Raw genomic sequence first — 23,524 nt, forward strand, 5'->3', positions numbered from 1 at the left:
TTACTATCCAATTTTTTCAATTTGTTTGATTTAAATCAGTCAACGACGCCTTGACTTCAAACTTTAAATGCACTAGTTTATCTTACAGACTTAGTTAATATATTTCATGCAATTCTCACAACTAAAAATTTATTAAAATAAGCAGCCAGCTTAAATTTTGAAGTCAGTGACGTTGACCGACGCAAATCAAATAAATTAAATGATTAGATAATAAAATCAAATTTAGAAAGGTTGGACAGCCGACTCAAAATAATATATAATTCAGATAAATTCTATACATTTTTACCTAAATATTTTAAAGGTACATGCATAAATACCAACTTTACAAAAGAAAAATACATTTTCATATTTTCACTCATGCAAAAACAATTACTCTTCTAAGTCCCTAATATCACTGCATATTATATTTCTCCATTAAGTGGGATTAATTAGCCCAACTGTTCTTGTCCTCTTATGTTAAATAATAAACATTACATTACACAGAGCTTACATGTTTGGAAATTGTTTGAAAAAAATTTTCATGTTTGGAAATTGTTTGAAAAAAATCGGGCCGGTGAAGGCTCCATCTAATTGATTTTAAAAAAAAAAAAAAAAAAAAAAACACCATAAATATATTAACTTCCCACTTCAGTGATGCTCTGCAAAGAAGGGCGCCATTGACGAGCTTTATTGGCTTGTGATTGTGATTGTGAGCTTCTGCTTTTGTGCCTTTCTCTCTCATGCTTCTCCACCTGAGATTTTATTGTTCTTTGTTATTATTATTATTATTATTATTATTATTATTATTATTATTATTATTCCATGAACATAAGGGGACAAATAATACACACAATTTTTGCACTGCTTTTAAAGATCCCAACAAGTACAAAATCATTCATCTTTTTTGTGAAGTGCATGCATGGGCTTCTTTTTTTCTATCACTCAATCCAAAATATTTTGTACTTGTGTCCTTCCATGCATGGGCTTTTTGCTCCACAAATCTAATTTTCTTACACAAATTCCATACATAATTTAGAAGGTAAAAATATGTAAAACTTATCTAGAGTATTAATTATTTTGATTTTACTATCTTATATTTTAGAATTTTTAGTTTATTATCCAATTGTTTATCTTACAAGTTTAATTAGAATACTCCGTGTAGTTCCCGCAAATATAAATTTATTAAAATAAGTAATAAGCTTATATTTGAAAGTTAAAATGTCGTTAACTGACTCAAATCAAACTAATCGAAAGATCAGATAGTAAAACCAAAATTTTAAAAGGTACAGTAGTCAAATCAAAATGATGTAAACTTCAGATAAATTCTGTACGTTTTTACCTAATTAGAATACGGTCAAAGTCAATTACAATATTTTTTAAAAAAAATAAAGAATAGCCAAATGAATCAAATAATTTTAGCCTAAATTAAGTTAAAATCGAGATAATACTTTTGAGTTTTTTTTTTTGTTTTTGTCAAACTATAATTGTACCAATACTCCACCAAAGTTCGAAATATTACTGATGTTCTCGTAAATATTAAAAACATTATCAAATATTCCTATTTGATAGATTATTCCTAAAATTTTATCGATCTTTATCTTCCAACATATTAAAATTTTAACACTTTTCATTGGATGTGCAATTTTTAGTAAATTTAATACATTTTTATTAAAAAAATTTACTTAAATAAATTAATGTGAAAGATCACACATTTAATAAGGATTAAAACATAATATGTATTAATTCATATTTTGCCCTCCAAAAAATAATTAAGGATAAAATTATTATTTTATTAGATAGACTAGTGTTTAACTCTTTTTTAACTCGGATAGAGATATTTATAATAAATTCATATATTTAGGAAGGTGTACTTGATATTTTAAATTTTGAAGAATTATCTACAACATTTTGACTCTTTTTGAAATTACCCAGTTAAAATAATAAAAAATGTTATATGTACACCTATACATAGGTATAAATCTTGCGCCCCACAAATCTAAAATTTACAAAACTCCTTAAATTTAAAAATATATACCTTGATAAAATAAGTAGAAAACAAAAGTCATTGGATGAGTGGGGTATATATAAATTGTAGAGGTAACATTAATCTAACATAATTGTTGAAAACTTCACAAGAAATAACAAAGTTAATTGTTTATACATATATAATGGAGTAGAATCAATTGTCCATTATTTTAGTTCTAGTACAAAAAAGAATAAGAAAAAAAAAATCTCTTTAATCTTGTTTGAAAATATTATTATATAATTCAAAACTGAAAGTAATATATATATATATAGTTGTGTGATATAAAAGAAATATTTATAAATATGCTTTGTTAATTTTTTCTACTTAGATAGTTAAAAAAAAAAAGAAAGAAACTAAATATAATATATAGGAAATTAATTAATTACCTTCCCATTATTACTTTGTGAGTCAACTTGTTTTCGCCCTTTATCAACAACATGATCCACATGAGCCTCATCATCATCATCTTTTCCACCATTTTGTTTCTGAATCGATTCAGATAATTGGCTCTTCTTCATCTTCTCTTGTTTTCTCGCCCTAAGAGCCTTTGTCACCTCTGATCCCACACACAAATGAAAAAAAAAAAAAAACAAATTAGAAAACAGAAACTACAAATATTTAAAAAAATAATAATAATTTGATCTTACATATATAGTGGCTATTATTGTTTAATAAGTTATTGACCAGTTGTAAAGTGTCATCAGCAAAATACTATATAAAATTCACCTGAATAATATTTTATGGTCTATGTTGTTGATGTATTGATATTCATAAGAATTTTTTTTTTTTTTTTTTACTAATACACGTGCTGTACAATTTATGGTATAAAATTTACCTCTGCATCAATAATTTATAGAAATAATATTTTAAAAACATAATTTATTTTATCCAAAAAATGCATTTGAACATAGAAAAATATACACTAGTTTAACCATATTCACCACCCCTTGAAAAAGAAAACAATATGTGTGTGTGTGTATATATATATATATATAAAGAGCAAATGTTACCTGTACATCTATGTTACTGGCATAAATTTTACATCGTGTATAACATCTACAAAGCTAAAATTTGCTGACTCATCTTATCAATTATTTTAATATTAAAAAATTTAAAAAATTTTTTATTTTTTGATGTAAGATATACAGTATTCTAGTTATTCATAGCCAAGGCTTTTCATATTCAAATTGAGGAAGTTTTTATTTTATTTTTTATTTAAATTTATTTTCTCAATGAATGAAGCAGATAGTATCGAACTTAACCTTGGGAGGTGATGAGTTTGTAGGAGTGTCCGAGGAGGAGCATATCCTTGGGCTTGAGCAGCTTCACGCGCGTCGCTTTCGCACCTCCGCTGTCGTCGGGGCTGCAGAGGCGATCGGAATTGGCGGCGGTGGCGGCGGCGACGACGACGAGGGCGACGTAGTGGCCGGGGTTCGAGCGCATGAGCTCGGCGGCTGGGGTCGGCCAGTAGAGCCGCCGCACCCTCCCCCCCGGAAGCTCCACCACCGCCGCCGCCGCCACCTCCGCCACCTGGCAATTCCCCATTGCATGCACTGCTTTGCTTAAGATGATGAAATCTCTCTCTCTCTCTCTCTACACTCTCTCTTGAAGAGGAGGAGAGAGAAAGGGGAGTGTGTGTGTGTGAGTGTGTGTTTAGTATGTGGGGGAATGGAGTAATATGGAAATAGTGGTGATGATGATTGGGGAGTGTGTTTGGGGGAGGAGAGAGAGAGAGAGAGAGAGAGAAGGGGTGTAAAGAAATTAAAGAAAAAAAAATTTAAGACTCTGATAATTAATTAAAAGAAAAAAAAATGGTAGTACAGTTCCCGACGTTAGACTATTTTATACGTTGCTTCTATTTTATACGTTGCTTACTTAACTCATCAGTAAATTTAAGACTCTGTTCAAAATTATAGAAATTAAATTTACGATGCATGTAGTAAAAAAATATTACGAAAGAAAATATTCTTTTCGTAATTAATTAATTATAATGTATTATTTATGGTGCTATAAAAAAATACAGAAACATATTTTTATATATTTTTATCTCAACATATTCTAGTTTATCTGTTATAATAACCATAAAGACTATGGGACTATGGTTATAGGTTATTATGTAACTTACTGTAAAGAGAGTGAAAATGTATGGAGCACCTCCTCCACTATCTATAAGCTGTTTTTAAATAACTTGCTCAACTTTAATTATTTTAATTGGTAGTTATTTAATTTCTAATTTTTTTATTAAAATTATTATATATAGTTTGATTATGTTAAAATATTTTATTAAATTTTGCGGGTTAAAATTTAGTATTAGTATTAATTAATCTAATTTAGATGGTTAAGATAGTAAGTTTGAAAGAATATGTATCCTTTTGGTAATAATTTTAATTCATTTGGTTAGATTAATTAATCATGAAAAATTAACAGTGTCTTAGTCAAAAAAAAAAAAAAAAAACTATAGCTAAGAGATATTAAATATATAAAACGTACGGGGGAAATCTTTTGGTGGAAGTGGTCTACAGGACCCGGCCAATCGTAACGCGACAAGTGGAGTACAACAATTAAAAATGCCACTTCTACACACCCATAATATATTTAAATCTAATAATCTATATGTTTTTTATTAATGCAATGTTGTAAAATTTACGCTCTTATATATATGAAGTGTATATGTAGCACTTTTTTTATACTAAAATAAGGTGCTTATTATCTATTTTTGAAGCTTAGAAACTATAGGGAAACGTTCAAAAATAACTTATATAATATCCTTTATAATGTTGAAATATTTTTATTGTTTCCTAGAAAGGTCATGATTATATTTACATAAAGATAATTAACTGCTTTTTTTAGAATATTAAAGGACAACAAAAGTGTCTCAAAATGTTGTAAATTTTATAACTAGTCAAAAAAAATCCAAAGTTATATATATCTATGTAACTTGTCAAATTTAAAAAAAAAGGAAAAACATGGTTTATATATAGTCTCTTCATTAATATATTATCCATTAATCTACATGTGGGTTTAGCTTTGGATGAATCCAAATCTCAAAGTCCTATACTCCCATGTAATAATTTCACTAACTTGCTCCATGCAATAAGGTTATAATAATTAATAATAATAATCCACCCCATTAATTATTCAAACCCACCATTTGTTGCTTAGTGCACCACTTGATCCTAGGGACAAATAAATTATCATAAGAATCTAAATTTGTTTAATGATAAACCAATTATTTTAATATTAATGTGACTAACCTAAAGTTGATGCCACTACCAAGCTTTTCCACTTCACCTTTTTTTGGACCAAGCATAATAACAATACAAGTTCATGTATATATATGAAATGTAATCTAAACAATTAGTGGGGTTGGACATTCAACAATTTTCAATTTAAGCATCCCCCCCACCTGAAACTTTTCCTTAAAACAAATAATAATTATAACAAAATATGTTAACATGATCTCATTAATGTTGATGAGATCAACCACCACACCTAATCCCCCAAATCTCGTATCGAACAAACAGTCATCGGTCGGTCCAGGGGCGGAGCTATATGTGGGCTGAGGGGGGCCATGGCCCCCCCCAGATTTTTCAAAATTTTCATTATAGTCCTTTTCATATAAAAAATTTGAAGGATTTATTTTTGTTTAATCTCAAAAGTATATTGACCGACCTATCTTTTAAAAAAGTTCTTGGTGCGAACATAATACTTTCTTAACTCTAAATTTATTTTAATTTTTGTTATTTAGTACATACTTTCATAATTTCTAATTATTTTAGATAAATTTTTATTTAATTAAAAAAATTATATTAAAGTTAATAGCTCAGTCAACTAATAATAATCAATGATCACAATTGTATTTAGTAAAAATTAAGAAATTAAATTATTAACGGAATTACTATTAGATTTAGTAAATTTCAAAATTATTTGAGTGAAATAATATAAATAAAATAATTAAAAGTTAAGTAAGTATAAATAAAAAAAGGTAAATGTTTTTTTTACACTAACAATTTAGTCAATATATTTCCTAATCAAAATTTTAATTAGGTATATTTTATTTACTTGCTAAAATTTAAATTTGTATGTATTTTGGCTCTCCCTCATAATCAAGTCCTAGCTTCGTCACTGGGTCGGTCCATATCAGCTCATCGTGGGCTCCATATTCATTATCTTTCTTACTATATTATATGAGCTAGCCTGGTATACTATCGGTAGTACGGAGGTCTCAGTGCTATCAAGTTGTTTTCAATGATGTGGCTTCCAAATTGACGATCGGCTCCGTTAGACATGATTTACACCATTAAAAGTATTTGGAAACTAAATTTCATAATTTTTCGACCTCATTTGACTAGTGATCAAAAAGTCTCAAAATTGATAATTTTAATGGTCAATGTAATGCGTTTGTGAATTTAACGGTGTAAATCAATCCAAATCTGATAAAATATTTATAGAAAATTCTTTTTACTATTTAGAGTAAGATCGGTATCTCTGATCTTAAATTCAAGTCCTTTATCATCATTTTTTATGAGATTTTTATTTTCAGCGGTTTATTTTTAGATTTTTCGTTTGATAGGTAAATGATGTCGAAAAATTATGAAATTTAATTTTCAAATACTTTCAATAGTGTAAATCAAGTCTAACGAAACCGATCGTCGATTTAAAAACTATATCATTAAAAACAACTTGGTAGCACGGAGGTCTCCGTGCTACCGACAGTATACTAGCCTAGCTCGCTATATATTGTTCTGTATAAAAAATGAACTAATTTATATATATATATATATGTTTCGGGAAAGATACAATGAATTTTAAATTTTGGAGAAGACCCTCTCATCGCGCGCATGCGTCAAGCAATGAATAACTTAGACCTCATTTGTTCTCTTCCTCCAATGCATTTTTATTTTTTTAGCATCAAATTATACCCTATCTCTAATTTCAACATCCCCATTCAAAACCATTTATTAGGCCATGTGAGGGTGTTGGAGATCTTGGGGTCATAGTCCTAATCTCATGCTATTTTTTTTGGTTCAAAGCTCATAATAAACCAAGACCCTAGATGCCTAACCTACCAAAAAAAAAGAGCCCTAAAAGTATAGTATAATAATACACCAGCTTAGGGGATTAAGATATATTAATTGAGTAATCTATTGGTTGGGCTATTTAAACTACAAAAAGTGGGTGGCATTGGTGCACCTTAGTTATCTTTAATATCAAACTATTTGTGGGATCATAATGTGTTGTGGTGGTGCTCTCTTTTGATATTCCTTTTGTTTTTTTGGCTAATGCTTAATTTAGACACTAATTGACAAAAGATGAAAAAGAGCACTTCAAAAAGAGCACTTCAAGAAGAGTAGTAGTCTTAATATAATAATAATTAGCTTACTAATGACATGATGGATGTGAAATTATTGAATATAAATGATTAAAAATACCATGCTATAAAGTTTAAGCTTAAGAATATCTCAACATTTTTAACCCAAAAAGTATAAGATTGAAGACGTACACTTGCCTACAAGCTCTGATAATATGCGACCCAAAAGTTAATTTGACCACAAGAAACACACCGTAGAAATAATGTTAACAACTGACCGTTCCTAGCGCAAGTGGTAAAAGATTTAATGGTTAATATCCGAAGTCTCAAATTTGAATTTTAGTTGATTCACATTTCCAGCTAAGTTTATTTATAAATAAAATAAACAAAACAGATAACATACTATCTATTTTTCTAAAAAAAAAAAGAAAAAAAAAATGATGTTAACACTTTACCTACAACTTCAATGTCCTTTTCATATTAGTCTAAGTTGCAAGTGAAATTATGGACTTAGATATATCCTTGTCTCACTCAAGGACATGGACATTCTGAATGAAGGGGAATTGTCCATAACTTGCTCATTGATGGGAACTTGATGAGGACAAATTTAAACTGATATGAGACTTAAAATGGATTGACAAATACATATCTGACAAAGAGACACAGTGGGAAAGGAAACATTAATTGTGCGCATTTATTAAGAGGAAAATGCAACAACAACTAAGTGGTATTAAAATTTGTGTTTAAGACAAAAGTGGGCCCACTTGATCTGCTTTTTTTATTACAATAATTTTATTGCTAACAGTTCATTAATAGAATTTAACTCTAGATGTATACCCGTAAAAAGTTTTTAACTTTCTAATTTACCCTTTTTAAAAGGCTAATATTGAAAAGGCTAATATTGAAAGTACTTTTTTTACGTTTCAATTTATTTCAAATATACATCTAGAGTTAAATTCTATTAATGAACTGTTAGCAATAACTGTTATCTATATGAAATTACTATTTTACCTTTTCAAATATATCTTTTCAACACCACTGACTTTTCTTATTTGTTCTTAAGTTAGGGGCATAAAAAGTATTTTAATTTTGGTATTTTCAAATATACCCTTCTACCATAACCAATCTTTCTTATTTGCCCTTAAATTAGGGGTATATAAAAAAATATTTTAATTTTTTTTAACTCTAATAAATATTTAACTCACGTTTAAACTATGTTAACTTAACGGGTGATAAGTATAGGAATATTTTGGAATAACGGAGGAATATATGAGGAGTATATTAGAAAGAAAAAAAAAGTAGGAATATATGAGATATTTTTAAAGTTTTGAGAGGTATATAGGCAATTATCCATATATATATATATATAGAGAGAGAGAGAATTGAGCTCCTATGCTTTTAAAAGTACCAAGACATTAGTGCTTGTAAGTTTTTAGCCTTTAGATTAAAAAATATGTGGTTAGGAAGATATGGGCCCTCTAGGGTTGAGTGGATGGTTGGTTGAATAGTATAATCTAACGGGTGTAAATGATCAACAGTGCTGATCTAACGGTTAAAAACCTACAAGCACAAAGTGATTGGTGCTTTTACAAGCACCATAGCCGGACTATATATATATATATATATATATATAGTATGGCTACTATGCTATCGGAAGCATAGAGAATCCGATGCTTTCGATTTTTTGACCCTTAGATCAACTCCTTTGATTATTTCTAATCTTTGGATTAATACTATTACTCTATGGAGACCACTCAACCCTAGGGGTACTACTCAATCTTTGGGGACCGCAATCATCCCAACCGTATAATTTTTTATCAAAAAGTCAAAAATTCGAAAGTATCAAATCCTCTATACTTCCGATAGCATAGTAGCTCTACACTATATATATAGAAGAGAAGAGACACACACCACCATTTGACTGCTCCAATTTTTTTTTTTTTTTTTTTTTTTTTTGTGTAGTACGTTAATTAATGCAGGTGGCCACATATATTGATTGGATCTGACTCTGGTCTTTGTATTTGGTTCCCTTTATGATCTTTAGAATAAATGGTTTCTCCCTTTCTGGATATTCTGGATGTTGTTATTAATAGAGTTGATTCGAAAAGAACTGATTTTACTATAAACAGAAAGAATCGTTAAACTTGGTCGTTATTTGCTTGCTAAATTTGAACAAATTTAATTACTCTGACACTTTTGACAATATGGACATTTTAACAATCAAAACAGGAGCTGCAGTTTCAACTATTATTACTATTTTTCTTTTTTCTTTTTTCTTTTTACTGCTAATGTGAACCTTATTTTCAGTTCGCTCCTTTTCTTTAGAAATAAATTTAGCTGAAAATATAAAGTAATTAAGTTTTGAACGTAGGACTTCGAATACTACCCATTAAGTCTTTAACCAACCGTTCTAGATATAGTTGGTTGGTGTTACACAATTAGTATCATATGGTTTAAAGTGTATCTTTTTAGCATCCTGTGATTTTATTTTTCTCTCGCCGCCACTATCTCTGTTGACTCTCCGTTAAATAATATATAAAAAACTTCGGATACCCCACATATGATTTATCGAATATTCACTTTAGTACTCTGTGATTTTAACTTTGTCATTTATTTAATAAAAAAATTAATATAGAAAATAACGGAAAGAGAAAAATAAAATTACAGAGTATTAAAATGATACATTTTAAAATCACATAAAAGTAAAGTGAGAAAGTACGAAACTACACGTGTTATTCGAAGTTTTTCCTATTTAGCATAACATAACTTTACTCTTATCCCATAAAATTGCAATCCCCTTGGACATGATGAATACGTTCACACTCATGTTTAAAATTCCACAAGTTCAGGATACTTACTCTTTAATAAAAGAATCAAAATTAAAGGGAATGTTTTTTTTTAAAAAAAAATAATGAAGAAAATCTAAGAATAATCAGATCTTGTCCTCACTCCTCATCATAGGTGGAGATTTGTACAGCTCGGGCATAGGAAAATTAATAGTTTGATTTGTTTGGGACCATACAAAGTTTTAAGACAAAGTGTAAACCCTAAATCCCCTTTGCGAAGTGCTTTTTGTAACCGTTTTTGTTCGCCTTTGCAATTGACGTGTCGGTCTGTAATGTATAGATATATCAGCATACTAGCATATCAGCCGTTCACATATTTCATTTTTATAAGTGTTTGGGGTATCCATTACGGAATTTCTATCAGAACAGATGTGGAATCATGCATGCATTGCACAGGGCCAATATGTACATGACATATCCAATATATTAGCAGCACATCAGCAATCTATAAAAATAGTAATCTGCAATATCAGTAGAGCTTCTCTTCTTAAACAAAATAAAGTTTAATAAATTAGTGTGATGCGCACAACATGCTATCGCTTATTGAAATAAAGATAATATTTTTTTCATCGTATTTTTATCACCGCACGTAAAGGCACTCCTACCCGTAATTTTATCTCGAAAATATATGGCTCAGCCCAAGAGGCCCAAAATAATACAGCATAAAGTTACTGGGTTAATGGCCCAACCAGGCCCAAAATCATGAGGTTTATATTTGTTTCGGACTTTGTTGGAAACTGAAGGGCCTTGTTCGCTTCGCTCTTCTCATTTTGAGCCTCATTTCATTTCTGGGCCTAAAGTTACCCCATTAAGGCTTCGTTTGGGATTGCGGGGAAATTGCGTTACGTGCAGTGAGAAAGTACGTTGGAAAGATACATGTTTGTTTCCGTACCTAATATTGCGTTCCGCATATCGCGATGAGTCGGTTATAATATATTTTGGAGAACGCAGAAGTATATCTCTATATGCTTTTTCCTCAACTCCATTCTATCTAATAGCGTTCATAGGCCTCAATGCCAAATTAAGCCTAAATGATATTAGACTGTGTGTGTGTATAGAGTTAGGGTGGTATACTATCGGCAACACGGAGGATTCCGTGCGACCAAGTTGTTTTTCAATGACGTGGCTTCCAAATCGACGAAGCGGAGCGGGTCTTGTCGAGGTAGAGCAGCGTGGCGATGTTGCCGGCGCTGCGGAGGAAGAAGAGGGCGGCAACAGTAGCTACGGAGGAAGAAGAGGGAGAAAGAAAAAGGGTAAAATTATCAATTCACATTATTAATTAATCATAGTTAAGTATTTTAACTGTGATTAACTAGATTTCTCTAACGGATCCTAATGATAGGGACATATTTGAATACATTAGAACTTTTGTAGGAATAACTTATAAAAATTAAACTTTATAGGAATATATCTGAAATTCATCATATTTGCGGGGACCTATACACAATTAACCCAAATTTTTAATTGTATATTTTTTAAGACTCTTTCTTTTGTCCAAATAGGTTGAATNTGTTTTTTTAAAAAAAAATAATGAAGAAAATCTAAGAATAATCAGATCTTGTCCTCACTCCTCATCATAGGTGGAGATTTGTACAGCTCGGGCATAGGAAAATTAATAGTTTGATTTGTTTGGGACCATACAAAGTTTTAAGACAAAGTGTAAACCCTAAATCCCCTTTGCGAAGTGCTTTTTGTAACCGTTTTGGTTCGCCTTTGCAATTGACGTGTCGGTCTGTAATATATAGATATATCAGCATGCTAGCATATCAGCAGTCCACATATTTCATTTTTATAAGTGTTTGGGGTATCCATTACGGAATTTCTATCAGAGCAGATGTGGAATCATGCATGTATTGCACAGAGCCAATATGTACATGACATATCCAATATATTAGCAGCACATCAGCAACCTATAAAAATAATAATCTGCAATATCAGTAGAGCTTCTCTTCTTAAACAAAATAAAGTTTAATAAATTAGTGTGATGCGCACAATGTGCTATCGCTTATTGAAATAAAGATAATATTTTTTTCATCGTATTTTTATCACCGCACGTAAAGGCACTCCTACCGGTAATTTTATCTCGAAAATATACGGCTCAGCCCAAGAGGCCCAAAATAATACAGCATAAAGTTATTGGGTTAATGGGCCAACCCGGCCCAAAATCATGAGTTTTCGGACTTTGTTGGAAACTGAAAGGCCTTGTTCACTTCGCTCTTCTCATTGTGAGCCTCATTTCATTTATGGGCCGAAAGTTACCCCATTAAGGATTCGTTTGGGATTGCAGAGATATTGCGTTACGTGCGGTGAAAAAGTATGTTGGAAAAATACTATGTTTATTTCCGTACCTAATATTGCGTTCCGCATATCGCGATGAGTCGGTTACAATATATTTTCTGCGGTCCCACCGGAGAACGCAGAAGTATATCCCTATATACTTTTTCCTCAACTCCATACTATTTAATAGCGTTAGATAGGCCTCAATACCAAACTAAGCCTAAATGATATTAAACCATGTGTGTGTATAGAGTTAGGCTGGTATATTATCGGCAGTACGGAGGATTCTGTCCTACCAAGTTGTTTTTCAATGATATGGCTTCCAAATCGACGAAGCGGAGCGGGTCTTGTCGACGCAGAGCAGCGCGGCGGTGTTGCCGGCACTGCGGAGGAAGAAGAGGGCGGCAATAGTAGCTACCGAGGAAGAAGAGGGAGGAAGAAGAAAGGTAAAATTATCTATTCACGTTATTAATTAATTATAGTTAAGTATTTTACCTGTGATTAATTAAAATTTTCTAACGGATCCTAACGGCAGGGACATATCTGAATACATTAGAACTTTTGCAAGAATAATTTATAAAAGTTGAACTTTGTAGGAATATATATGCAATTCATTATGTTTGTGAGAACCTGTATACAATTAACCCAAATTTTTAATTGTACATTTTTTAAGACTCTTTCTTTTGTCAAAATAGGTTGAATACATGCGTGGTTACTTTCGGCCAATATTATTTATCTAAACTTCTAATTTTTGTGTAAAATTATAGGATTTGTTTACAGTAGAATAAAAATTAATAAGCAAAAGAAAATTTTTTAGTGTATTTGAAAAAAAAAAAAGAAAAAAAAGCAGTGGAGCTGAATTAAAGTGTAGTACAGCGTAATTTAGCATATTTTAATGATATAGAGCGTACGAGAAGTACTCTACACCCGGTGCATTGCACCCGGTGCACGCACATTAACTCAATATGTAACCATCTCCTCTCTCTCTCTCTCTCTCTCTCCCCTCAATCGCGAAATCCGCGACCCGAATCTCTCCTCAAATACTCCGATTTCGCCCTCCGAATCCGCTTCCTCTCTCTCTCTCTCTCTCTCTCTCTCTACAAATCCCTTTTCTCTCACCCCACGCGTTGGCCCCTCTCTCTCTCTCTCTCTCTCTCCCCCTCGTCTCCTCCCCCCCGGCACCCCGATCTCTAATTCCCAACCCTCACCCCTCCAATTCGATCCCCCGAGCTCCCGGATTAGGGTTTCCGCTTGCGTCCGTTGCTATCCCCTGGATCTGCCGACGGGTAAGGGCTTCGCGGGTGCGGGACTTGGCGGCGAGGGCGGTTTCTAGGGTTTCGATGCGATTAGGGCGCGGGAGGTGGAATTGAGTGCCCCCGGATTGATGGTTCGCGCGGCTGGAGGGATCGGAGCAAACCCTAGCTGGGAAGATGCAAGGCTATGCATGGGCGGGTGGAAGGTGAGGAGAGGAAGCGGCTTCGGCACATGTGGCCAGCGCCTGCGCCCGCTACAGCAGCAGCAGCAGCAGCACCAGCCGCAACGATTCCTCCGCCGCCGGGGCCAATAATCAACCCTTCCCCCTCCAATTCCCATCCCTCCGCGCCTGATTCTTTCTTAAAGGTACCGCTTTTATTAGGTTTTCGGTCGACGAGGGAAAGCTTCGAGCTTGGCGTGTTGTAGTGGTGCTATCCGCCCCTTCTCTTCGATGTTTACCTATCGACTTTTGAGGAGGATGTGGAGTTTGATCAAGGATTTCAATTTTCCTGCTTCAATTCTATGATTCGCTACACCGATAGTTCAGTATTATGAGTGGTGGAATGTGTTCTTGTTTTGCAGTATCTTACATCAGTTATGAATGTTTTGAAGTTAGCTATAGCACACGATTGAAACCTGGGCAACTAAATGCTTTCAAAGATATATGATACTGAGTCCATTTGCCGTGCCAAAACAAATCAACCATAGCGTTCATTTTTATTAACATTACTTAAGCCACAACCCTTGCATCTTCCATATAATTAGTTCAACTTTAGTATTTGGATACAGTTGTAGAGTTTAAGAGGTTCGGTGAAATTAATTTGTCTTTTGCGCTTTGCTTGCTAGTTTCCAAGATGTGTTTGTTGTGGCTACAGGATGCTGTGGATTATTAGCTTGCTTACTTCTTATTTCATTCATATATCATTTTGTTTTGTTTTTAATTAGACTGAACTCTTCAGTTCCTTTCTCATTGCTGATAGAATATGCATTGATTTTAAAATTTTCAACATTTTAATGTAGATTAACTTTCAATATTTTGCAGGACGGGCGTGAGATTCGAGTTGGTGAGTCTGCCCTTTTTCAGGCTGGAAATGCCCCACCTTTCATTGGAATAATACGTTGGATTAGATCAAGTGAGGAAGATTATCTTAAGTTGTGTGTGAATTGGCTTTACCGACCTGCTGATATAAAGCTTGCTAAGGGTACAACACTTGACGCCGCACCAAACGAGGTCTTTTATTCTTTTCATAAGGACGTGGTATCCGCTGCTTCTTTGCTTCATCCTTGTAAAGTTGCCTTTCTACGTAAGGGTGTTGAGCTTCCACGAGGGATATCCTCATTCGTTTGTAGGCGAGTGTATGATATCGAGAATAAGCGCTTATGGTGGCTAACTGATAAGAATTATATTAATGTAAGTGCTTTTCCTGTATTATTTTTACTATAATATTGGTAGACTAAATCAAAGCATACTGCTGGCACATATAACTAATAGTCCATTCTGTTAGCCAAATGGCACGTGGTATTATTGTCGGAATTTGCTGACAATTCAGTTTTTTGAGGTTTAAATTCTGTGATGATGTTGACATGGTGTTGTGATTGGATAGTAGACTGATGGAAGGACTCAATCGTCACACTGCACAAATCAAAATTGCTAAAATTGGAATTCTTAGGGCGTCATTAAAAGTGGGACTGAGTCTTTAAAGTAATTTTTCTTGTTTCATGATGTTCTCTTTTCCTTTTTGGACCTCAGGAACGGCAGGAAGAAGTAGATAGACTTTTAAATAGAACGGGACTAGAAATGCATGCAGCAGTGCAATCTGGCGGACGTTCACCAAAACGATCATCAAACAGTCCGTCATCCACACAGCAGGTGAAATCCGGTTCAGATACTGTACAAAATAGCAGCTCCTCTTTCCATTCACAGGTCAAGGGAAAGAAGAGGGACCGGGCTGAATCAGGCCCAGAGCCGGTTAAGCGAGATCACTCTACCAAACCAGAAGATGTTGATCCTAGTAACATTAAACTCGATAATATGAAGGCAGAGATTGGTAAAATAACTGAGAAAGGTGGGCTTTCGAATGTTGAAGCAGTTGAAAAGCTAGTCAATCTCATGCTTCTGGATAGAACTGAGAAAAAAATAGATTTGGCTGGTAAAGTAATGCTTGCAAATGTCATCGCGGCCACAGAGAGATATGATTGCCTTGGCAAGTTCGTTCAGCTGATGGCTCTGCCAGTTTTGGATGATTGGCTCCAAGAGGCACACAAAGGAAAGACCGGTGATAATACTAGCCCTAAGGAAGGTGATAAAGGTGTAGAAGAACTTCTACTAGCTCTACTTCGAGCGCTTGATAAATTGCCTGTGAATCTTAATGCTCTACAGACTAGTAGTGTCGGGAAATCGGTGAACAATTTGCGAAGCCATAAGAACTTGGAAATTCAGAAGAAAGCCAGGAGCCTGGTTGATACTTGGAAGAAACGAGTAGATGCTGAAATGAAGATTAATGATGCAAAATCTCTAATTGCAGGCCAGGCTGTGGCTTGGCCCGGAAAGCCAGGATTCTCGGATGTTTCTAATTCAGGAAATAGACGAATGGGCTCAACTGATTTGACCACAAAAAGCTCCTCGACACAACCTCCTCCATCTAAGGCTTTGACCAGTAAACCTGGACATTCTGATTCTATCACAAAGTCAAATCTTTTAGCTTCTAGTTCTTCGAAATTGCACTCATCTTCAACTATACCTGCAGCTATTAGTTCCACACAGACAACAATAAAGGAGGAGAAAAGCAACAGCTCTAGTCATTCACAAAACAATAGCCAGTCTTCTTGGAAGGATGACGCAAGGAGTTCAACTGCTGGGTCAACGAATGTGAGCAAGGCCTCTGGTGGCTCATCACGCCATCGAAGGTCCAACAACGGACTTATTGGAGCAGCTGTTTCTGGAGCTCAAAAGGAAAGCAGCTTGGGCAAGTCCGCTTCTCCTAACAGAACCGCTTCATTGGATAAAGCTCTACAAGGTGGACTCGCATGTGAAAAACCTCTTGATACACCTGTTGGTGATCAGGGGAACAGCCACAGGTTGATCGTTAGGCTTCCTAATCCTGGTCGCAGCCCCGTACAAAGTGCTACCGGAAGTGCTTTTGAGGACCCATCTATTACAGGAAGTAGAATGGCATCTCCTGGCAATGAGCATAGTGATCAAAAAATGAAACAGAGGGGTGATTCTTCTCGATCTCAGGGTCATACAGAAGTGAATACAGAATCGTCATTGAGTCGTGATGCTAAAGAAGGACCAGCTGGTTCTGAGGAAGCTGAAGAAACGGGAAGGGCTTCAGACATCGCGAAAACTCCTTTGGTTGAACCCGGTGCCAGAAATTCTTTCAGCTCTATAAATGCATTAATTGAAAGCTGTGCACAATATGCTGAAAGCAGCAGTGCTCTGATACCAGTTGGGGATGATGGTGGGATGAATCTACTTGCCAGTGTGGCTGCTGGGGAAATATCTCAATCGAGCTTGAATACGCCATCTGGTTCCCCTGGGGTTTCGCCTGTGGTTGAAGAACCTTGTGTTGGCGACTACGAAGTTCGTGGTATTTTGAAATCAGAGGAAGCTGCTGAGTCTGAATCTGGAAAGAATGAGAAAAATGGTGGAATTATGGGTACAGACCCACAACAAACTAACTTGCCTTCGCAGGAAAATAAAACAGCAGGGCCTAACGGACAATTGATTGTTTCCGACTCGAATCATGATAGAAATACGAATTCTTTTGTTAAGACTAGTGGAAAAGGTGAAGAAGAAAATGTTACTAGGCCTGGTCTAGTTAACAAGAAGTGTGAAAGTGACGGAGCCCATAATCAAGCGGACAAACCCGTTGTTACTAAGCATGCTACTGCTGATCCTATAGATCGTGGGCCCTCATTGAAGATCCCATCAACAAATGAAGGTAAATGCGCAGATATTGCTTGTGACAAAAGTGGAGATGGAGAGGACAATGCAGGCACTTCTGATGTTGTTTCCAACTCATTGGACAATAAATGTGATAATGCTGCTCCCTCAAGCTCAAAAATTGAGAAGTTGGTTGTTGAGGAATCTTTATCATGTGCTAAGGATGGAGTAGTGCAGAAGGCTACTAACTCAATCAAACAACATATCACATCAATAAATCACGCAGATGCTGATGATAGGCCTGATAATAATGATACCGTTGATACCGTTGCCGTTGCTTCATTTAGATTGGATAAATTCCCTTCTGCAGCAAATGCCAACGGATCTCACTCTTACAGGCCTGTTAGCTTGGAGGAGAGCAAGTCCGTACCGAAAAATAACGAAAGGAAGGAACAGGCAGCTCCTGTCACGTCAAACATCTCTGAACAAGTTGGTGGAAATATTGGAGCAGAGAATAAAGTAATGGAGTCTGCTCAAGAGAGTGAGCCATGTGGGAAGCCCCACAGTGCTAAGGTTTCGGGTAAAAATGAAGATGGAAGGGAGGAGGCTGTTGGACCATTAGCCGATGCATCTTCTTTGGGTACTAAACCTGAACCTGATGTTGCGGCTAAGCTCGACTTCGACTTAAATGAAGGCATCGGTGGTGACGACGCACCCCAATGTGAGCCTGCTACTACTACATCCGCTACACCGTTATTTTCGACAAGAGTCCATTTGCCTGGTTTCTCTCCTTTTTTGTCACCATTGCCAAGTAGTGGGTCACGTGCCCCAATCACAGTAGCAGCCCCTGCAAAAGGACCTTTTGTACCTCCAGAGAACTTGTTGAAGAGTAAGGGCGAGCCTGGATGGAAAGGCTCTGCTGCTACTAGCGCCTTTCGTCCAGCAGAACCACGGAAGGTTCTGGATATGCCACTTGGCACATCAGAGACAGTAGGATCCGATGCCAGTGGGAAGCACGGCCGCCTGTTATTGGACTTTGATCTGAATGTGCCTGACGAGGGACTTCTTGAAGACATGGGCTCCCAGGGCTCAGCTCAAACAACTGGCTCTGCATCAGGGAGCGTCACTAATCTTGATGCGCGGACAAAAGCAACTGGTGGGGGCCTTGATCTCGACTTGAATAGAGTTGATGAAGTTCCTGATAATTTACAATCCTTGGCTAAGAGTAATCGGAGGTTAAGTACTGCAGAGATTAATGGTTTAAGGGACTTTGATCTGAACAACGGGCCCGAGCTCAACGAAGCCAGTGCAGTGGCCACGCCGAGGAGCCAAGTGTCAAAAAGCACCACTAATATGTCATTTTTATCCCCAGCTTCAGCCTTCAGAATGAACAATGACGAACTAAGAAATATGTCTTCGTGGTTTCCTACAGGGAACTCTTTACCAGCTGTCGCTATACCTTCTTTCTTACCAGAGAGAGGTGAGCAGCCTTACCCTGTTGTTGCAGCTCCTGGGCCACAGCAGAGGATATTGGGCCCTGTCGCCAGTGGCGGGCCATTTGGAAGTGATATCTATAGGGGCCCAGTACTCTCCTCATCTACTGCGATGGCTTTTCCTCCAGCTACAGCTTTTCCATATGCAGGCTTCCATTTCAGCTCCGGCTTCCCTCTCGTCTCAACATCTTTCTCAGCCGGATCGACCTATGCGGACTCGATGTCCGTAGGACCCTCTTTCTTTCCCACCATACCTTCTCCGTTTGTTGGTCCAGTTGGTGTGGGCCCAGCTGGTGTGGGCCCGGCCCATTACCCTAGGCCATTTATGATCAACCTTGCGGAAAGCAGTAATAGTGGTGGGTCTGAGAGCAGTCGGAGATGGGTTAGACAGGGCCTCGATCTCAATGCGGGCCCTGGAAGTACAGATGTAGAAGGGAAAGACGGCAGATTAGCTGCACCTTTAAGACAAATCCCTGTTGCCACTTCCCAGGCTTTTGTGGAGGAGCAGGGCAGGATCTACCAAATGTCAGGTGGCGGCGTGAAGAGGAAGGAGCCCGAGGGGGGTTGGGATGCAGCAGAGAGATCCGGCTACAAGCAACTCTCATGGCAGTGACGGACACCTCCGGGTAATCCATTTCATTGGTGACTTTAGGGTTTGATCTGCATATGAAGAAACTGTATAAAACTTGCAAAAATTTTGGTTTTACTGCATAACCATATAATATGTTTGATTCTACCACTCTACATCAGAATTTAACATATCTGTTGCTCTTTTTGACTGTCTTGTAAACTAAAGAAGTATTTTCTATAAACGTAATTGTAAAAAATCATTTAGTTCTGATAGAATTTGACGGAGTTTTCTGAAATCAGAAGAAATGAAAGATCAGGTAATAAAATGAAAATTGTTTTGGAGTTACAAGTACTCGATGTAGTTCATGTATAGCCTGTACTTTTTGACCTTCGAAATATTATTCTATTCATTTTTATTCTGTGTCTTTGTTCATATGTTTGACCGTTAGCTTAATTTGCAGGTGCAAGCAACAGTTACGCTAAGTTATGCACGCAGAAAACCAATGTATGCTGGTGTTTGCCCTAAGGCCAATGTGGGAATCCCTCGGAGGAAATGAGCTTCACTAGTGTAAATGTTGGGATCACCATTCTCTCCTAGGAGTTTTCCGTGGGTTCCGGCCCAAAAAAAAAAGAAAAAAAAAAACGCGAATCACTATCCTAGAAGCAATTTTCCATGGGTTCCAGCTCTTCCTTGCTTTACCATTAGAAGGTGAAAATGGCTGCATCAGCAGCGTCTGCTGAGAAAGAGATCAGCGGCAGATGGTGTTTGAGCAGCGGCAAGATGCTGAGAAGAGGGTTTGTGAGGGAGGAGGTTGAAAAGGTGAATCGAGAAAGGAAGAAGACACGGAGAGGCGAAAGGTGCTCTAACAAAATTAAAGATCAAGGCTCAATATTAGTTCCCCATCTCTTTATCTCGTTGTTGCGGTGTAAAATCTCTTTCAACATTTGTGCCGCATATTATTTTGTCTGTTAGGCAGCAACGAATGGCCGAGATTGAGGCTTCAAATTTATTCTACTGATGCGCTGCGCCCTTCAGCTGAGCTCGGATATTTGCTGCCCCATACTTGTCAATGAGTGTGCTTCTGTTCTCCATGTGGCTGTCCGGTGATCAGCAGGTGATACAGCGCCACTTTTGAATGAAGTCGGTGTATCTCGGGGTGTTTTGCCGACTCACCGGAGGTGTTTTGTGCAGAACTCAGACATCCCAATGACCCAGCACAAACATTCTCCAACTCCGGAGTTCTGCCACTGACTGAAGAAACTGTGCAACTTTCTCGAGAAGAAATGTGCAGGTGGTGGTGATGATGCTTTGCCGCCGTCTCCCAAATCGAGTTCTGCGCTTGCAGGTGTTTTGTTACAGCTTCGGTGGTTTGCAGCCTCCGTCCGTCGTGGCTGGTGAACAAATTTGTGGCTGATCTCGGTTGAGTAGATTCGACTCGAGTTGAATCCAAATCATGTTTTGCGTGAGGGTTCTTCTTGTTTTGTACTCTTAGTTGTTTGATAAAAATGTCACAGTGACAGTTGTCTCTTGAACTTCTCGAGATTAATTAAATGACATTGGGCTTTTATCTTATATTTCTTTGTGTTGGAGAAAACATAGTATGCTGCTTCTTCCGTTCATTTTTTGTTCGAAATGGATGTAATTGAAAAGTATAAAGTAATTGAATTTCGAACTTGAAATCTCAGATACCAACCAATTAAATTCTTTGCCACCTGCATTAGGAATAGTTGGTATTTTTTTGTAATCTTTGTTATCATTGATTAGTGCTATGATTTTGAATCCTTTACAATTGGTTATGGAAGCAAAACCTTGTATCCAATCCAAATACTGCAAAATCCAATCTTTTAACCACCCCCCATCCCCATGTGGAGGAACACAAAAGCACAGTAGATCCAAATGAGCAGCTATAGTTGAAAAAACAAATGGGTGGTGGTGCTTGTGTCCACGTCACCACCACTCCACCTCCACCAAAAACACACATTAGGTTTAGTAGATATCCTTGTGGGTCCCACTCCCCTCACATGTTCCCTTGTCCCTTTCACAGAGAGAGAGAGAGAGAGAGAGAGAGAGAGAGAGAGGCCTCAGATGTGGACATGTATTTAAAAACAAGGTGGGGGCCCAAGACAATGAACTCATGAGCAAAGCCATGTGTGTAAGAGAATTTGTACCTTCTTTTTCTTTATGTTTTTTTTAATCTTTTTTTTAATTGAATATTTAATATAAAATATATTTTTAGCTTTCTTTTTCTTTTTCCTGTTAAAAGCTGGAGGAGTTTGTCAGAAGCAAGTAAAGCTAAAAGGGCTGTGAAGGGGACAACATAGGAGAGGAGGAAGCAAGTGGAATTGAAATGATGGGCTATTATTAATGACTAAAGTTGTGCTAAATTTTGGAAAGGTCAGGGGTGTGGTAAGCCACACAAAAAAAAAAAAAAAAAAAAAAAAAAAAAAAAAGGGGGGGGGCGGGGGGCCAAGAACCATGTTAACTTGTCACACTTTTCCTCCTCCAATTTATTATTGCATGGACCAGGTCCTATAACCTCCCAACAAATGCCCCCATACATTTTTATGTTTCCCAAAATCATCTATAAATTTCTAGCATAAAATTTATTTTAAAGAGAACAAAACAACATTTTCAATAAATATTTAAAGATAAAAGTGGATTAATTAGATTCCCGCATGATGCTATTTTAAAGTGTGTGACTGGACTAATAAAATACATTTATATTATAATACTCACTCATCAATAATATATAAAAAAGATAATATTTTATACGATCTGTAACATCAGTAACACTTGTCCTTTTTCTTGCTACAGAGATGATGATATTTTAATAGTCTAGAAGATCAATAATACATAAAAATAATATTTTACACGACCAGTAATAACACTAACAGTGCTTGTTCTTTTCCTTGCTACATGGAGATGATGATGATGTTTCAGTAGTCTAGAAGACTTGGTCTACGTTGGAATGTCCACATCAGGTGTTATGTGGCAGCAGTGAGTCAGATGTTGCCCGTGGGGGACTCCAAGAAAGAAGAAAGAGAGAGAGAGAGAGAGAGAGAGATGTTACAAACGGAGCTTCTTCCAAATTTTTGAGTAAAAGGCTGCACGGATCTAGATGTTATGTTAACCAAAAAAAAAAAAGGGGGATTTGTTTTGGTGTCGGTTTCTTTCCTTCTTTTGGGATTCCGACCCACTTCACACGTTTCCCAACATATATATAACAAAAGGAAAAGGAAATAAAAAAAAAAGCTTTGAAAATGAAACAACATGTCAATATCAAATCTACACAAATTTCCAGTACCTATACTTTTCATCAGATCAATGCTTATCAACAACACTTTTCTCTTCTCTTTTTTTTTTTTTTTTTTTTTTTTTTTNCCTTAGTCTTTAATGTTGGCATAACATGATAAATAAATGCGATGCACCCCCATACTTTCCATAAATGCAACTCTTCCTGTACGTCCCAAATAGATGTGCATCTTTCATTCTTTACTCGTACGAAAACTTTTTACTTACTGTTTTGCTTTTTAATTTTTTTACTAAATATTTAAAAAGTGTTTATGAATTTTTAGAATGCATGGAATGTAAAATTTGTCAGAATAGCACTCAAGCACCAAGACAAGTAATTTTATGTATGTTTGTTCCACTAAAAATGAACTTAAAACATAGTGATTTGTCATAAATTGAATTCAGAAATAACTCAATTTTCTTATTTGATTCGTCATAAATTGAATTGAAATTGACTAGCATTAAAAAAGAGGGAGAAAAACAATTAAAAGACAAAAGAGAAATGACCAAAGACTTCACATTCAATGCATTAAACCCAAAAAAAAAAAAAAAGAGAAAGAAAAGGTGTAAGAGAAGAGAGGTCAATATTC

At 35.8% G+C, this 23,524-nt stretch overlaps 2 protein-coding genes across 2 annotated transcripts; one reads left to right on the forward strand and one right to left on the reverse strand.

The window, feature by feature from the left end:
• On the reverse strand, nucleotides 608-3,710 carry LOC109725957. Its single transcript, XM_020255366.1, has 3 exons — nucleotides 3,268-3,710; nucleotides 2,392-2,561; nucleotides 608-731 (listed from the first exon to the last, which is right to left on the reverse strand). Exons 1-3 carry the CDS (start codon nucleotides 3,548-3,550, stop codon nucleotides 615-617), a joined length of 570 nt encoding a protein of 189 aa, XP_020110955.1. The 5' UTR covers nucleotides 3,551-3,710; the 3' UTR covers nucleotides 608-614.
• LOC109725951 lies at nucleotides 13,538-21,217 on the forward strand. Its single transcript, XM_020255358.1, has 4 exons — nucleotides 13,538-14,059; nucleotides 14,736-15,104; nucleotides 15,444-19,698; nucleotides 20,104-21,217. The coding sequence occupies exons 1-3, from the start codon at nucleotides 13,880-13,882 to the stop codon at nucleotides 19,683-19,685; spliced, it is 4,791 nt and encodes a 1,596-aa protein (XP_020110947.1). The 5' UTR covers nucleotides 13,538-13,879; the 3' UTR covers nucleotides 19,686-19,698; nucleotides 20,104-21,217.

The sequence above is a fragment of the Ananas comosus genome, linkage group 20 (assembly GCF_001540865.1).
Source record: "Ananas comosus cultivar F153 linkage group 20, ASM154086v1, whole genome shotgun sequence".
In the NCBI taxonomy this organism is placed as follows: Eukaryota; Viridiplantae; Streptophyta; class Magnoliopsida; order Poales; family Bromeliaceae; genus Ananas; species Ananas comosus.